The sequence below is a fragment of the Bubalus bubalis genome, chromosome 17, assembly GCF_019923935.1.
Source record: "Bubalus bubalis isolate 160015118507 breed Murrah chromosome 17, NDDB_SH_1, whole genome shotgun sequence".
In the NCBI taxonomy this organism is placed as follows: Eukaryota; Metazoa; Chordata; class Mammalia; order Artiodactyla; family Bovidae; genus Bubalus; species Bubalus bubalis.
This window is the reverse complement of record NC_059173.1, coordinates 16,438,098-16,456,171: the sequence shown is the minus strand read 5'-3', so window position 1 is coordinate 16,456,171 and position 18,074 is coordinate 16,438,098. Positions and strand designations below refer to the sequence as shown.

General features: G+C 47.3%; 1 protein-coding gene across 1 annotated transcript in view; it reads right to left on the bottom strand.

Annotated features, from left to right (window-relative positions):
* Positions 1-18,074, bottom strand: part of SRRM4 (serine/arginine repetitive matrix 4) — a 167,492-nt gene that overhangs the window by 23,167 nt on the left and 126,251 nt on the right. Inside the window, exons 2-8 of the mRNA XM_006060958.4 lie at positions 16,793-16,939; positions 15,205-15,291; positions 12,192-12,263; positions 9,040-9,066; positions 6,674-6,724; positions 3,437-3,535; positions 476-632 (exon numbers count right to left, since the gene is read on the bottom strand). Of these exons, the coding sequence (XP_006061020.3) occupies positions 476-632; positions 3,437-3,535; positions 6,674-6,724; positions 9,040-9,066; positions 12,192-12,263; positions 15,205-15,291; positions 16,793-16,939 (640 nt within the window). The remainder of the gene's footprint in view (positions 1-475; positions 633-3,436; positions 3,536-6,673; positions 6,725-9,039; positions 9,067-12,191; positions 12,264-15,204; positions 15,292-16,792; positions 16,940-18,074) is intronic.

The following is an 18,074-nucleotide window of genomic DNA, read 5'->3' as shown; positions in this document are numbered from 1 at the left end:
CAAGGCCGAGTTAATACGGGTGACATCAAATCCCATCTGCTCATCAGTGCTGTAGCCTAGCTGTCAAAGACGCAGACCTCATTGCAAAGCTGCAGTGCCTCTGTTAGATCAAACACCCCTCTTCTCCTTCTTCCCCAAAGAAACCTCCTATGGTGTCTCACACATGCCCTCCTGCAGATGTCACTCTGGAGACCAAAATGTATTTTCACCATTCCCCTGATAAAGAGCCTGGGTGTCTCACGTTTTCCCCATTCCCCCCACCCCACACACACCCCCACTTGCCAAGTCCCCAAGCCAGGTGCTGCCAAAGGCTGGTGAATGACCATTCAGTTAAATCAAGAAGGAGGTCTGAAACCAGTGGGATATTTGCCCGAAACTGAATTAAAATGTGTCATACACTGCCCTGAACTTGTGCCTCCACCTCCCCCAAGTGTCCCGGCCAAGACTGGCAGAGGAGGCTGTGCGGAATACTTACTACACCCCTGGCTGACAGGAAGCTGAGCATCTGGAGGGGCTGGCTGGGTTGGGGGCTGGACCGGGCCTCTGGGCTGGCCTTGCAGAGGGTCTTGGAGCAGCGGCGAGAGTGCCTTCGACGGGACTTCCGCCCTCCCTCGGGGGACCGGCCACGGTGCCTGGATGCAGGGCAGAGAGACCTGAGGGTTTTTTGATGGGGAGCATGGCAGAGAGGTGACTGAAGGACTAATAGGATCTGAGGACAGCAGAGTGTGTTTGGGTTGTCTGCGTAAACTATGTATGCACCCCTCCGCCCGCCCACCCTTCCGTGTTCATTCATTCTCTCATTTGTTTGTTTGACAAGTGTGAATTCATGTACCTGGCACTGCTGTGGGGGCTGGGGATGCAGCTGTGAAGACAGAAAGGGTCCGATGATCCTGATTCCGTTTACTGTCCTTCGTATGCCTGTGATTGTCTCTCCGCTTGCCTGTCTGTACGTGACTGTGTGTACGTCTGGGTGTGTCCATCTGTGTTTTCATGTGTTTGTCTATAAATGTAACTGCTTATATCTGTGTGTCTTTGTGTATCTGGCTTCACCATCTGTGAAATAGAGGCATCTTATTGACTGTCACCCAAAACTTTTGAAAAAAAAAAATCTGACGAAAACGACAAAGATGCCTTCTGCAAGCTTGTCAGATGTAGATCTGGCTGCCTGTCTGTGTTGGAAACTAAAGGAATCTCTGACTCCTTAGAAAGTGTGTATTTGGACTTGGCATTACTGTTTAGCTCTGAGTCACAGTAGTGATAAAAATAACACCTTATGGATTTTCATGGCATTTGTAAACCCTTCTTAAGGTGCTTTCACAGTCCCCTCTCCAACTCAAACACATAGACAGGGCAGGTATTATTTCTTATTCCCAGATGAGAGAGCTGAGGCTCAGAGATGTTTAGGAACCTGCCTGACATCACACAGCTTGTAGTGGCAGAACGAGGGCCCTGTGGGAACCAGTGCCTCTGGTTCTTGCACTGGAGTGTCCCTCTCTGCTCTAGGGCCTCTCACTTTTCTACTGAGTGGCCCAAGGGCCAGCTCTCAGGTTGCTCCCACTCCTGCTGGAGTGTCCCTTAGCGCAACAGGCACTGGGAAGCTCAGGCGGCAAGAGCAGCAGGAGATGTGCTAGCAGAAGGAAGGCTGGGGCGAGGGCCTGTGATATGTACCCCTTTCAGAAGAGGTAAGCCTTAGGAAGGGTAGAGTGCAGTCGCTGAGAGTCTGCAAGCAGGATCTGCACCGTCCTCCCACCCAGGCTTGGGCTGAGTCACACGGACCTGGGTCCTGGCGCCAGCTCTGCCAGTCGCCCCTCTGCCCACCAACACGCAGGCTTCTCAGCTGTAAATGTCAATAATGCAGTCGAGCGCAGTGTGTCAACGCCCTCCGGACAAAGGCCAACGGGGGCACCTTGTGCTCAAACAAGCGTCTTGTTACTGCTCCCTGCAGTGATGGAGGACACGCACCATGGGCGAGTGGAGGACGTTTCTGTCGGGGTGGGGGGTGGTCAGAGAGAATCTATTAGGAGCATGTGGTCGGGGACTCTGGGGAGCATGTAAAGAGCTGGGGCTTTGATCTGACTGGATGCTGTCAGGGAACAGAGGTAATTCTCTGATTGGGTGTCTTGACCAGTCTTACTTAGAAGGAGGGGAGACTAGACTGAGGTTAAGGCTATCACTGGTAAAGAGGGAGGATGGAGAGATGCAGGGTCACTTTGGGGTCGTGAAAAATGTCCCTGTTTTGTCCAGGCTTGCACCTGGTTCCAAGAGGGTCTTGGTTTTGTTTGGATCACTCAGGATCACAGAGCAGCCTTGTGTGATGTGGGAACACCACAGCTACTGGGGCGAGTCCTCGATGTCAGGGGCTGCTCTCACACCTGCTCCTCGCATATCTGGATTAGATCAGAATGTCTGGAGATGGGATCCAGGCACTGGTATTTTTAGACTTCCACAGCAATCATGGAGCAGCCAAGGCAGAGAAGCTCTGGTCTGGCTCATGGTGTGACGGGGATGATTAAGAGGCAGAATCTATTTGCAATTGCAGCACAATGCCTGGTTCAGAGTCGAGTTTAGATTCCTATTTCTCTTCCTCCTCTTCCTTCCTGTAGACATTCTGATTTAGCTGCGAATGTGGCGGGACCAGGACAGTGAGATTTTTAAATCTCCCCAGGTGAGGTGACTACGTGACTACATAGGCCAAGTGTGAGAAGGACTTAAGAAAGAATAAAAGAGCCTCTGCCATCTGGAAATTGGCCTGGTACCATCAAGGGGCCCTTGACATTCCCAATGGTCTCAATTTCAAACACCAAGCCCCACTCCCTCTTTTTCTTGTTCTTCTCATCCACAAGGGCCTCTTCCCCTGCTCGGGCCAGGGCAGCCAATGTGTCAGCATAAAGAGGGTCAATGTTAGGAGCAAGAGGGCTCGGAAGTGCCACAGAACTGGATACCTTGTGCTGTGTCACCTTTCATGGGTCGCTTAGCTTCTCTGCGCTTAGAACAACCCTGAGTGAGAGGCAGCCAAATGAACCAGATGCTCTGGTTCAGCCCTAGCTCTGTCACTTAGCAGCTAAGTGCCTGGCAAGTTCCTCTCTGTGCCTCAGTTTCCTCATCTCTAAAATGGGGATGACGATGGTGCCTCCTTCCTAGGGTTGCAGAGGGGATCCTGCAGTGGACCATGAAGAGTGCTTAGCACCTGGCCATGGAATCACTGTGTTAGCAAGTCCAGTGGCTGCTGTTCCTGTAAGTGGAGGCAGCAAGTCCTTCTGTCTGCAGCCCCTCTGCAAGGAAGTGGTGACAGCCCAAGTGTGAGGCAGGGGCTGCCCCTCTGCTGGGAAAGCGGCTTCCCCAACAGTGACGGTGGAGGCAAAGCTGATGGTGACGGTGTCTTAGCCGGGCTCTGGGCTGTGGTCAGGGTGAGGAGGTGCCTCGGGGCGGGGGTTACCTGCTGTCGCAGCTTGAGGAGCGGGACTCTGAGCTCTGGGACCGTGAGGGGCAGTGGTGATGGCGGTGGCGGCGAGATTTTCGGGGCCGGCTTCGCGATCTTGAGGGGGTGGGGGGTGAGAAGGAGGGAATCAGAGGAGAGAGAGAGAGGTTTTGATCTTGTGAACACATCGTTCCCTTGCACTTGAGTAACTGTCCCAAGGTCATGCACCCCTGACTCCCTGCATCACCCTCACTTCCCATCTTTGTAACTGGCCATCCTGAACACAAAGGAGCAGAAAGGGGGTCGTCCAGGGGAGACAGCCTGACCCCCAGGACTCTTCCGGAAGCAGAGTGTATGTCACCTGCACACATCACCTCTCCCTTGCCTAAGGCAGGGGTCTCCATTTCAGGAGCCAGTCAAATACCATAATGTGTGAATCAGTCGGGCACTCAAGAAATACTGACCAGAGGGCACGGGCAAGAAAGTGACTTTGCCTTCAGAAGAGTGCTGTGGTACCTGATCTTCTAACTTTTCAGGTAAATGTAGAAATGGAGATTTTTGTGTAATTTATTCCTATTTTAAATGGAAGCTCATTTAAAAAAAAAGACACTGTTTGGGGCAAACAAAACACAGTTGCAGAATCCATTAGGCTTTTGGGCTGCCAATCTGTAACTCAGACCAGGAAAATTAAGTCTGGATTCTTAGCATGGAGTCAAAAGCCCACTTTCAGAGTGAGTTACAAATGTCATTATCAACAAGAATTACGGTTTGTGTAATTGCTACCACTACCACTTACTTCAGCTCTCTCTAATAATAATAATGACTTAGAAGTAGCAATAGCAGTGGCAGCGGTCACTGGGGACACACAAGGAATGTCAATAGTTTGGGCCAAGTCAGGAAGCCAAGGGGTGGTTAGAGATGATTCTATTAAAAGGTCACTTGGTTATCCCAACAAAGGACTCAGGTATTCTTACTCAGGTATATCTTGTCATGTGATCCCTTCTCTGTTTAAAACCCTTGCACTGTCCTCATGTCAAGTCCAAACTCTGACCTTGAACCCCAAGCATCTTCAGGAGCCAGCCCCTGCCTAGCTCTCCAGCCTCTTTGCATGGCATCTACAGTCCTGGTTTGCAAGGCTCAAGTGACACCGAGGTGCTGGTATTCTGGCTCACATGTTTCCCACACTGTATCAAGTCCTGATGGTGATGGTCATAGCAGGTAAACTGTAACACACACTGCCTGTCAGGCACTGGGTTCTGAGCATTTTCCTTAAATGGGCTCATTTACTCCTCACAACAACCCACAAAGTGGATTCTCTTATTATTCCCATTTTATAGATGCAGAAACTGAGGTACAGAGATTTAAACCACTTGCCTGACCTGCAGCCTAGAATGGTTACCTCCATCCTTCTCACAGGAAACCTCCTCTTAGCACCACGCTCTCTTTCCTACACCTGGGGTCCCACCATGCCCTGAGCTTTCGTCTGCCACTGTGGTGCCAAGACCTGTCCCATGTCTCCCGTGTCCTGCTGTGCTGTAAGCTCTCGAGACTGGGAGGAATGTCTGCCTAATCTCTGTCCTTGGGCCCCACACAGGGCCTGCCACCTGTTAGGGCCTCTCTAAGGGACGCTAAACAAGCGGAAGTAAGTTACTCCAGGGGTTCCCTGTTTAAACGCAGCTTTAACTAACCATGGGTTTTGGCAAGGACAACCACCTTTATCTCAGGGGTGCCTTGTGTTTCTTGCTTCTCCCTCTCCTGACTCCTGTTTTTCTGGCTTTCAGAACCTTCTTTTATGTCCTGCTTGCGATTTCTGAGACTTGGTGCTGGCCAAAGTAGCCATTTTGCTGTCCTCAGGCAGGCAGTCCATACCTCAGTGACTTTTTCTTTTTTTGATGACTGTCCCAGAACTCCTGGGGTCTGGGCCCAGGCCCTGCTTAGTGACTGTCTAGACTGCAGCCCTTCAGACAAGTGATGCTCATGTCTCTGAGAACAGGTGCTCTGTCTATGCTTAGGACGAACATATGCTCGACACAGATGACCAGTGACTGCCTCTTGACTTGACTTGAACAAGCTTGATGATCAGGAAGTTCTTCCCTGAGCTAACTTACAGCCCTGCTGCTTCCTTGTGGAGCATTCCCCAGACCCTCGTAATGGTGCCTGAAATGCCCTCTTTTGCACTGACCTTGGATGAAGAGGCATTTGGTTGGCCAGCAAAGCTGAGCGCCTCCCTCTGTGCCTGCTTCCTCTTTTCCCTCCCCTGCAGCTCACTGACTTTCATCCCATTGCCTTTGATTCTCACTTTAAAAGCTTCTTGGTGGGAGATAAAATATTAGTTGATTGGAAAACACATGCACTAACATTTGCAAGGGTATAAAGTAGGTGGGTTGTAACCAAATTTACTTTTAATTTGACTGGGAACTGAACTCTACAGGCAGTGCTGGCTGATTTGAATTTCTACTACTGGCTGTAAACCGAGGACCAGCTGGGGACCGAGGCTGGGGGTAGGCGCTCCCCCAGTATCTGCATGCTCTAAGCCTGGGGACCACGGCTGGAACTCACATGAATGCGCACACATGTGCACGCACGTGATCAAGCCCCCTTACTCACCATGCACACACAGCACACTTGTGTACTGGTAACCCCCCCCCCCCCCCCCCGCACACACACCCTCCCTAGGAGTAATGCACACAGATAAGTAAGCAGTGCACACATCAAGGGCATGGAACTGACACACTGTAACAAACAGAGCACCGATATGCACAGTTTAAGTTCATGCCCACATAAGCAAGGGCACACGTGATGCGTTCTTGTGAACACAGTCATATATCACACACACATACACACTAGGCACCCACATTGCACACAAATGTTTGCACAATAGAAAAATATACAGATATTTACAAAGTGCACACTATGCATATATGTACCATGTACAAATGTTACACAATGCACATACAGGCACACAGAATTCACACACAATGGGCACAGACATGTACACCATTCACTTTCATGCACACAGAGACACACATGCACACACACATAACAAACACCACCTTACACACCCATGCATGCCAAACCCACAGCTGCAGGTCTACACACAGTTCTGTTGTTTGGTCTTCCCCTTCCTTTCCCTTCTCACCCACCAGCCCCCTCTCCCGTTCCTTTTTTCTTTGGCAATTCTAACCCTCTGGCCGTTCAGAGCTCAGTCCCCCACCTCCCCAAATTGACAGTACATTGTAGGTGGAATGTACATACTGTTTCTTGTGCCTCTTCTCTTCCTTTCTTTTGCTTTTTGGGCTGGAGGAGCTGAATGAGAAATGGCCAATCAATTGAAAGATGCAAAATTCCAGCGAATGATAAAAATAAAGTAGTTAAAATGCTTAACACACGCTGGTCACTAGATCCAGGCAGTTTGGGAATGGACATGGATCGTTTCTAAAACCAGAGCAACCAGCCGACACATACAGACTGAGGACAGGGAATAAAGGATGCTGAGATCGGTTTTGGTAGCTTAACGGTAACAGCAGTAGTAAAGGTAATCATATTTGCCATGTTTTGAGGCTTTATTAGGGGAAGCACTCACTAATACTTTTGTCAACAATCTCATTTCACTCTCCCTACAACCTATGACTTCCCTGGTGGCTCAGATGGTAAAGAATCTGCCTGAAATGCGAGAGACCCAGGTTCGATCCCTAGGTAGGGAATATTCCCTGGAGAAGGGAATGGTAACCCACTCCAGTACTCTGGCCTGGAGAATTCCATGGACAGAGGAGTCTGGTGGGTTACAGTCCATGGGGTCGCAAGAGTTGGACATGACTAAGCAACTAACATGTATAGACAACCTATGGCATGTTTAATAAGTATTCATTTTACAGAAAGTGGAAACTGAGCCTCAAATTGGCTGAGACACTTGACCAGGATCATACAGGTGAGCTGGAATGTGGCCCCAGATCAATGGTCCCTAGTGTCTACCCTCTTGACTACTGTTTTAGTCTTTTCTAAAAGAAAAGACTGGAAAATCCAGGGAGATATTCTAAAGCCTCCTAAAGTTTGGCAGATTCTGAAATGTTCTGCTCATGAATATTCAGGTTTTGTTTTTTTTTTTAAGTCAGAGTACCGGGTTGTGGGCAGAATGGACGGTGATGACTCAGGGTCTCCGCATCATCAAACAGAGGCCCCAAAGGCAAATGCTATTTGATAATCAAGCCAGACTGGCTTCAGGGGGTCACCAGGAACCCATCATTGGCCCAAGTCCTGGGAAGGGGAAATTTGATTTCATCCAACTGAAATCACATCTTGACATGAGATGTGGGATATATCTCTGTGTCTGGGACTCAGCCTGGGCAGTGGAGATCCCAGGTCCTCACTGAAAGACCAAGTTAACCTCCTGGCTCTGCTGCTGAGTTGCTGTGTGACATCGGGCAGGTTACCTGTCCTCTCAAAGACCCAGTTTCCTTGCCCTTGAAATGGGGTCATTGCTTAAGATGTTGGGCTAAGTGAATAGACTACCTTGGTAATCAGTGTCTACTTGTTAACTGAATGAATGAAAGGGTTTTGCACTCTGTCAGCGGCTGCAGTTGTACTGCTGTTATTTAGGAAGCCACTGCAGGCTGTTCTGATCCTCTGTCAGACAGACTTGGGTTGTAGTTTTGACTCTGCCTCCTCTGACTGTGTGTCTGTGGACATGTTGGCCACATCTCCTGAGGCTTAGTTTCTTTATCTGTAAAATGGAAATAATAAAGATATCCTCTGCACAGGGTTGTGATGGGGATGTATAGAGATTAAATACCCATGCATGTGGACAAGGCTTAGCATAGGATCTAATTTATAGTGAGTACCCCACAGGCTATAGCTTTATTTGTGCTCACCCTGTGTTTCCAATACTAGGCCTCTATCCCTTAGCTAGGATCTGGGAAGGCTTTGGTAGGGTGATGCTTCTCTACATTCCCAACCCAAGATTTCCTTTTTTCTTTTGGCCATGCTGCACATCTTAGTTCCCTGACTCTCAATGAGCTCACGTTGAACTCAGGTATTGAACTCACACTGCCTGCATTGTGGGGGCTTCCCAGGTGGTGCAGTGGTAAAGAATCCACTTTCCAATGCGAGAGACGCAGGTTCGATCCCTGGGTCAGGAAGATCCACTGGAGGAGAAAATGGCAACTCACTCCAGTATTCCCGCCTGGGAAATCCCATGGACAGAGGAGCCTGGTGGGCTACAGTCCGTGGGGTCACAAAAGAGTCAGACACAACTGAGCACACACGCACACACTCTTGAATTAGAATGTGGAGTCTTAACTGCTGGACCACCAAGGGGAGTTCCCAACCCAGATTTCAACCAGTGGTCAAACAGGCCCTGGGAAGGGTGGTAAGACTTGCCAGGGAGAAGGATCCGTAGGAACTGGCCTAGCAGCAACCATGTGGCCTAGTGGAAATTAAAAGTTGGCTTGGAACTTTCAGGGAAACTAGATCATGGCCTTCATTTTGGAGGAAACTGAGGCCCAGGAAGATGAAGGGGGAGTGAACACAGAGGTGGAGGCTGAGAGCTGGACCCTAGATGCTACCTAAACTTGGTTAGGAAAGCAGAAAGCTGAGCAAGCAACCAGAGGCAACAAAATGCTTACCTGTGCCTTCTCTTCTTGGAGAATGACCTGATTGAGGGGGAAAAAAGGGAAGAGAGAGGGAGAGGAAGGAAGGGAGAGAGACAGGGAGGGAGGGAAGATGAAGAAGAGGAGAGAAGAAAGGAACAGAGGGTGTAGGGGAAGAAAATAAATGTGAGTCTGAGTTTCTTTTCCTGGGATGGTTGTATCAGCACATTTATAACTTTTTTTTTTCTGGGCTGTTCCCTCACCAGGGATCAAACCCATGCCCCCTGCAGTGAAAGCACCGTCATAACCATTGGACCGCTGGGGGACTCCCTATCAGTGCACTTGTGGTCAGCTGCAAGGGGACCAGGGCATCTGGTGACTTCTCCTCCTCTTTTAGATTTGAAGATCATATGAGAAACCTTGGCTTGCATTTTGGATTATCAGTGTTTCAATCCTCACCCAAATTTGTCAGTAAGCCTGTTCTGAAAAAGGCTGGATGAGGAGGCCGGGACAAAGAGTCCCTCTGCCTCTTCCCTTCCCCCAAGCCTCACTTTGGTTCTTTCTCTCCCTAGTTGTGGATTCACCATCATCAGCATCTTCAAGGGACAACCAGTTTCCACACGTGGAACTCCTACTGGGGTCCCGGCTCTGTACTAAGCATTGCTCACACACAGTCTCATTTAGTCTTCCCCCCAAACCTGTAAAGTACTGCTGATAGCCATTTGACAAAGACAGAGGAATTAAGTTGCCCAGGACCACACAGCTTCACTTGTGTAACTCCAACTCATTCTCAGATGTCACCTCCTGTAGCATTTTCCAGTCCCCTCAGGTTGGTTTGGCCCCCTCTCTGTTCCCACAAGCCCTGAGTGAGCTGCCAAGCTGAGCCTCACTATGTACAGACTTCTTCACAATATGACTACCACTGTGCCCACTAGAATGTGGGTTGAAGGCAGGGACTGGGTTCTGGTCACTGTTTTGTTCCTGGGGCCAGAATCTCCTCAATCATGATACATAACGGGTATTCAATAAAGAGGTGTGAAAAAGGGATTTTTTAAAACCCTGAAACCTTAGTTAATTGGAGGAGAAGAAAAAGTTAAATGCATCCTCTACTTTTAGCTTCCAATTCCAAAAAGTTAACCATCATTAACCAAACATTTCAAGAACTTGGAGAGAATGGACTAATTTAGAGTGATGCTCAGTAGACGAGGGTTTCAGAAGAATCAGATCATATTTCCTGCTCCTAATTTCCCACTTTATGGTCTTCCTTCCCTCTAAACTTCCGACAATCCCTGGGCCAACTGTAGCCCCCGAAAGAAAGTCTGTTTCTAATCCTCTGGCCAAGTCTCTTTCCTATGAGAAGCCCTTGAGTGAGACGCCACTTGGTTCCCAAGATCCATATAGAAAAATGCTCCCTCTTCCTATCCCACCCCTAAACTGCGACAAATCGCTCAGCACAGGAAGGTGACAAGCTCGCAGTCTGTGGTCACGGGCAGGCCCTAACCTCGATAAGGAACGCCACATTGGGAATTTCAAACACCAGGTTAACAAGGGCTTCCCTTGTGGCTCAGTTGGTAAAGAATCCGCCTGCAATGCAGTAGACCTGGGTTTGATCCCTGGGTTGGGAAGATCCCCTGGAGAAGGGAACAGCTAGCTACCCACTCCAGTACTCTGGCCTGGAGAATTCCATGGACTGTATAGTCCATGGGGCTGCAAAGAGTCGGACATGACTGAGCGACTTTCACTTTCACACTTGTACTGAGCACAAACTCAGACAGCATCAGTGGGCATGCTTGGACAGGTGGTGGACATAATCTGTGAGACCAAACTGAGTATAAACCATTCTGGCAACAAGGGCTGAAAGCTGACCACACCCCTGGGTTGGGAAAAGCCACGTGGGGGTGAGATGTGGCAGGGCGGGGAACCCAAATGACCTCTTACCTTTTGTGCTGCTGTGATTGTTTAATTGCATAAGTAATCCACCACCGGTGTAGAAAAATTGGAAGATACAGATAAGCAAAAATAAAATATAAATCACTCTTTCCCTGTCATCCACAGCCAACCACAGCAAATAGCTTACGAAGATAAACCCTCTGCCCTCCAGGGGTCAAACGAGCTTTGTAAATGTGTGTAGATGGGGGAGGCAGGTTAGGTGGGGACAGTGAGGCACCCTGGCTCTGTCTAAATGCACAGCAAGTCCTCAGTTCCAGCGGATGGCTGCCTGTGGAAAGATCGGTCCAATGAGGAGAGCTTCTGATTTTACAGAAGTGCTGGAAAACTTTTTGTATTGCAAAATATTGGCTTGGCCCATGAACCACAGATTTGAGACCTCTCATGTACAGTGTTCCTGTCTTTTATTTTTCCCCACAAATGTGTGTGTGTGTGTGCATGAACGTGTGTATAGTGAGCACCTTTGGAATGTGTGTGTGCATGCTCAGTCACTCAGTCATATCTGACTCTTTTGAGATCCCATGGGCTGTAGCCCACCAGGCTCCTCTGTTGATAGGATTTTCCAGGCAAGAATACTGGAGTGGGTTGCCAATCCCCTCTCCAGGGAATCTTCCCAACCCAGGAATCAAACCTGAGTCTTCTGTGGCTCCTGCATTGGCAGGTGGATTCTTTACCACTGAGCCACCTGGGAAGCCCTTGGGAATGTGCGTTCAGTTACTAATGCCTCTTAAGTATAGTCCACAAGTAGTTGTCTACAGGTATGTCCAAAACATGGACAATCCTGAAGTGATGTTTCACATGATCCCATTCTCTAGGACACAGCTGGATCTATCAGAAAGGCCTCTCCATGGGAATTTAGAATAACAAGAGAGATTCAGTATCTTCTTGTGATCGGGCCTGTGACAGGAAGAGACGGGAACAGGGTACAGGGTCTGTGCGGCCCCGTGTGCACCATGGAATTGGGCTTGGGTTGTGTCAGCTTTGGTTCCAGTGCTTCACTGAGACCTGGCTGGTCTCCTCAGAAAAAATCCCCCACAGGCCCGAGTTGGTGTTAGTAGGTCTCTGGTCTTTGCAACAGGAGTCTCAAGTTACACAACTTACAAGTACAAGACCATACACAGATGAGTATTTTTCATTAATGAAATGATAAGCCTCCAAGTGACCTTTCAGTGCCGTCCACTGTCGCCCCCACCCCAACCCCACCCGAGGCATCCCTGTGTGCAGAAGAGGAAGGACAGTACCTGTGTCGCTTATGTTTCTTGGAACTTTTCTTCTTCTTCTTCTTGACAGGTGATGGGCTATAAGATGGGGACCTGCCGTGGAGAGAAGACATGCTTGAGACGGAGGCTTTAAGGGCCAGGATCGGTCCTTTCTCCAGTTCCCAGACACAGTCTCAGCTCTTCCAGGAACACATATCAAGGATGATACTTTGTCTTAAATGTTATTGCATGCTTTATATGTATTATATGTATTATTCCATTTAATTCTTCTACATACTTCTTAGGTAGGTACAATTGCTATCCTCCTTTTTCAGACAAAGTAAGTGAGATTCAGAGAGGTGAAGTGACTTGCCTAAAGACAGTTGCCTAAATACAGCGAAGAAGTGAGTGAGCTAAGATTCAAATTGAAGCCTCTCTGATCCCAGGGGCTTTGTTCTCAATCACTACATCACCCCATAGCTGCCCTCCTGGTGGGACCACAAATTTATTTTTGTCTGCTGCCCTTCCCCACGCTGTGTATGCTTTAAAGGCCTCTCCTCTGCCCCACCCTGTTGTCTCCCTGGTCAGACCAAACTTCTGCAGGACATCTTGCCAGGATGTTCTCAGCATGGGTCCTTGCCACACAGGGGTTACCCAGGTAACAGAGATGCCCTAGAATCATGACTGTGATTCCAGGCTGAGGTTCAGGTGACTTGACTCTCCCATTAATTCACAAGTCACCTCAGGCATGTCACTGCTCGCTCTAAGTTTCCTATTCTCCCACTGATGAAATACCAAGGTTGAAACGTATCTGGAGTTGCAAACTCAATGCCAACAGAGACCTGTCTCTCAGACAGCTTAAATGGATGCAGCGGGTTGGGGGGTAGATGGTAGGGAGTGGTGGGGCCTGTGGTTAAGCCAGGGAGCCCCTGACCTAGGGGGATGGCTTCTTTTCAGATTAGCTGAAGGTGTCAGGTAGGAATGCAGGCCTGGGCTTCTAAAGCACTTGCCTTTTCAATAGTAGCTGTTAGAGAACATATTTTCGTATGAAATCTCCTGGGTTTAAAACAATGGCCATTAATTTAAAAGACGAAAAACAATTTGCAGGTCAAATAAAACATGTCTGCAGGTGGAGATGCAGGGTTGAAAAACAATCTGACTTAGGGAATCAGAGCACCTGTCCCCCAACACACTGAATGAATGAAGGGATGAACGACTGAAGCCTAATCCCTGTGGCTTCCTTCTTTTTTTGGCTTCCTTCTTTGACATGTTCTCCTGCCCATTCCTAAAATCAGGAAGCTCAGGCCACTTATCCCAATTCTACCCCTCACCATAGAATGGCTGGAACTCAGGTCTTCATTCACATTACCCTCTGGGTCCTCTTTGGGCCTCACCACTTAGAACTAGGCTAAAGTAGGGGTGAAGGAAACAGAGCCCCTGAAAACATGGAGTTGGGGCCCAAGGCATCCAGATTCTGCTCTCTGCTGCCCCCTGGAGGCTTCTTCAAATACTGCCTCCGAGGTTTTTTAACTTGCCCCTCTAAGGAACGAGAACTAAAGAGCGTCTTGATGAAAGTGAAAGAGGAGAGTGGGAAAACTGGCTTAAAACTAAACATTCAAAAGACTAAGATCATGGCATCCGATCCCATCACGTCATGGCAAATAGATGGGGAAACAATGGAAACAGTGACAGACTTTATCTTCTTGGGCTCCAAAATCACTGCAGATGGTGACTGCAGCCATGAAATTAAAAGATGCTTGCTCCTTGGAAGAAAAGCTGTGACCAACATATTAAAAAGCAGAGACATTACTTTGCCGACAAAGGTCCATCTAGTCAAAACTGTCGTTTTCGCAGTAGTCATGTATGGATGTGAGAGTTGGACCATAAAGAAAGCTGAGTGCTGAAGAATTGATGCTTTTGAACTGTAGTGTTGGAGAAGACTCTTGAGAGTCCCATGGACTGCAAGGAGATCAAACCAGTCCATTCAAAAGGAAATCAGTCCTGAATATTCATTGGAAGGACTGGTACTGAAGCTGAAACTCCAATACTTTGGCCACCTGATGTGAAGAACTGACTCATTGGAAAAGACCCTGATGCTGGGAAAGATTGAAGGCAGGAGGAGAAGGGGATGACAGAGGATGAGATGGTTGGATGGCATCAGCAACTCGATGGACATGAGTTTGAGCAAGCTCCGGGAGTTGATGAAGGACAGGGAAGCCTGGCGTGCTGCAGTCCATAGAGTTGCAAAAAGTCAGACACAACTGAGTGACTGAACTGAGGTCATATAAGAAACAACTCTCTGACCACCCCTTGGGGTCTGGAACACTGAACCTGCTTTTATTGTAGGGATTTACAGCCTAGAAGAAAGCCTGAAAACAATTTTAAATGCAAAAAAAGTAAAAGTATTGTGTATAGAAAAAAATTCATACGGTACAAAAGAGTCAATAGCTGGAAAAAAATATAAAGTCAATTATCCTTGGCATTTTTGTAGTGGCAGAAGCAATTGAGGAGCCTAGAATCAAGTGTCTGTAGGTTCTGTCACCTCCTCTCTGAGCCTTTATTTTCTCATCTCTAAAATGGGGATAATAACTATGAAAGAAAGGAGTCATGATGACTAGAGTCAATACTGTGTATTTGAAAGTTGCTAAAAGATGAGATCTTAAGATTTCTCATCACAAGAGAAACAACTATAACTATGTGAGATCAAAGTGCCTGGCATGGCACTTACATGAAGTGAGTTCTCCAAAAATACATAAAGAAGTAAATACTAATGGTCACGGTCATGCTTCATATTAACTATCATTTACTATGTGCCAGACGCTATGACAGCTGCTTCCACATCAACTTTCTTGTCTAAAATCCCAAGAAGTAGGTATTTCTACCATTTTATAGAAATGGAAACAGGCTCAGAGAGGTGAAGTGACTTGCCCAAGGTCACACAGCAAGTTAAGAGGCAAAGAGGGGATCTGAATCCCAGAGGAGTCACTGCCTAACTCAAGAACCCCTTTGTCCCTTCCTCCATCTTCAGGGTTTCGTGGCCCCTTGGAGCCCTCACCTCCTTCTCTTCTTCCGCGTAGCTTTCTTCTTTTTTTTCTTCCCCCTGGAGGAAGGTAGTGGCGTCAAGTCTTTGCTGCGGGAGGCACTGAGGAGAACACAGAACAAGGCGTTAGAGGACCCAGGGTTCCCTGAGCCGCCAACTGGTGCTGTTGTAGCTGAGATGATCCAGTTCCTGGGAGGGTGAAGGATTCACAGTGAATACCTAATCACCACCTCATGGCTGATTTGGTTGCACTTCAGGTTAAATGCCTCAAATAAGGAGCCAATGCTGACCTAATGAGACAGATGCTCTACGTTACCCAAACACCAATTGATTATTTAAAACAGAGCTATAGAGGTTAACTGCTCCTTAATAGATTTATTATTGAATTTGCAAATGGCTCACCTTGGTAAATAAATCAGTTTTTAAATAATTAATCGGCAGTTCAGCATCCTCCCTCCCCAGTACATCGTGTCTGTAGTTCCTACTGGAAATTAAATGCGAGGCAAAAGGTAGGTTAAGTAGCAGCTGATTATTAAAAGTATATTTGCCAAGGTCTAATGTAACGAGATACATATCTCATATCGCTTCACAGAACCTCAAAAACCTCCACTCCTCAGGAATAATTATTTCCTGTTCAATTAAATTCAAATGCTCAGGCTGCAGTTAAATGAAGTCAAGTTATCTCCTTTTATAATTGGGGCAAGCTCCAGGGATTTTTTTTTTTAAAGCAGTATCCATCCCACGGCAAAAAGATATGGTTCTGGATGAAAAACTGCTTGGGAATTGAAACAGGCCAACCCCGCTGAACCTCACTGGGAAAAGAGAATATTAATAAGAATATTATTGTCATTATTAGTAATAACACAGTTACTGTATATTCACTTACTACGCACCAAATGTTTTATATACTTTGATACTAACAAAAGCACTTTGAGGGTGTTATGGTTTTTACTGTCTCATTCTACAGGCAAAGAAAATCAGGTTCAGAAAGCTGAACTGCCTTGCTCAAGGCTGCACAGTTAGGAAGTGTCTGAGGGGGATATGAATCGAGGCCTGTGTGATTACTGTCCTGAGAGCTTTCCCACAAAACCAGCTGCTTTCTCAAACTTGTTTGTGTGGCTGATCTTTTGGAAGTTACTTAACTCTTTATAAAACATCAAAAAATGCTGCCATAATTAATTCCATTCTAAGAATCTGGTATTTACAGTTAGTAGAAAAAAAAATGATATAAGTAATTAGAATACATGTTAACGTCTCTGCATTGCCAGTCAACAAAAATTATACAGCTATATCTTCAAGAGACTCACTCTTAGCAGGTTAAAAATAAAAATCATAGGGGGTAAATATTTAACTACTTAGACACCTGTTCACTAGCCTCGGGAGTCTATGAATGCTCTGAAATGGTACACAGAATTAAGAGGGTGTTCTTAGTACTCATAGCTTTCAACTAATTCTCAAATGGGTTTTGATTTGATTTAAGGATCTCAAAGAGGAACTTGCAAGAGACAGAGGGGAAGAGTGGTCAGAGAAATAAACTTCGTTTTTTCAGCCTCAACTTGAACTTCCGCATTAGATCAGAGAGGGGGATGGGGCAGAGTCTCACCTGCGTGCTCTGGTGGGACTGGGCTCCCGGCAGGCTTTGCCTCTGTCCCAGCTGTTGGTGCCCAAGACCTTGGAGGCCAAATGCTGGCTCAGCTTTTCCGAGGGTCCATCCTGAGCTGGGACCATGGGGCTGCTCTGGGGTTCTGTCCTATAGAGGAAGAAAGAAGGAGGCAAATGCATTAGGATATGACAGAGATTCTTAATGTTCATCAAGCATGCACAGATGTCTGACTTCCCTTGGAGTTAAGTTGGGGTCATAAATATCATGAGGGGTCAATGGTCTCCGAGTCGGGGTGATGTATATTGTTTCTAGTTTGAGGCAGTCAGATCTGTGTGCCATCTCCAGCTCTCTCTTTCCCTCTGTCACAGTGACTTTCGAGGCCACACCTTTCAAACAGTGAAGCTACTGGATGGGAAGCGAGATGCCTGGATCACATTAGACTTTGCATGACAAAAATAAGCCTTAGTTAGATTAAGCCACTGAGGTTTAGGGGCTTATTTGTTACTGCTTAGGCTTGGCAACCCACTCCAGTGTTCTTGCCTGGAGAATCCCAGGGACGGGGGAGCCTGGTGGGCTGCCGTCTATGGGGTCGCACAGAGTCGGACATGACTGAAGCGACTTAGCAGCAGCAGCAGCAGGCTATCCTGACTTAATCACAGGGAGGGGCTGGGAATCAGCATTTTACTTCCTTCCTCAAGACTTATTCTGAGGCCAAAAGCAAGACAGGATTAGTTTAAACTCTCTTTTGCCATTTCGATCCCATTTTTCTATCTTATCTGTGTGTGGCACAGAGATACCTTAATTCAAACACTATCTTCACCATTTAGTAACTATAGAATCTTGGATTAGTTGCTCAACCTCTCTGAATTATATATCTCAGTATATAGCTGAGTTTATATCTGAGCTATAAAATAGAGGATAATATCAGTCCATATATCATTGAGTTGTTGTGAAGATAAAATAAGATAATATAAACAAACAGGAAAGGCCTAAAATGTGTCATTTCCATTTTCCTTTACTTCTCTGTGAACCAAGCCTCCTATCTGGTGACCTTAGCAGGTGGGAGCTCACCCATTTGGGATAGCAGTTCCAATGAAGGCTTGAAGTTCTCCCCTCTGCCTCTGAGATGAGGTCCAAACTGCATAGGAAGATGACCTGTGTCCCACCTCCTTCTCTGAGTCCCAGAGAAGGAAAAGAAATTGCCTACTCAGTCTCTGAAGGGGCTGTCACTCAAATCTCCTGACTCCTAACCAGGAAGAGTCAGGAGTCTGAGAGCCACAGG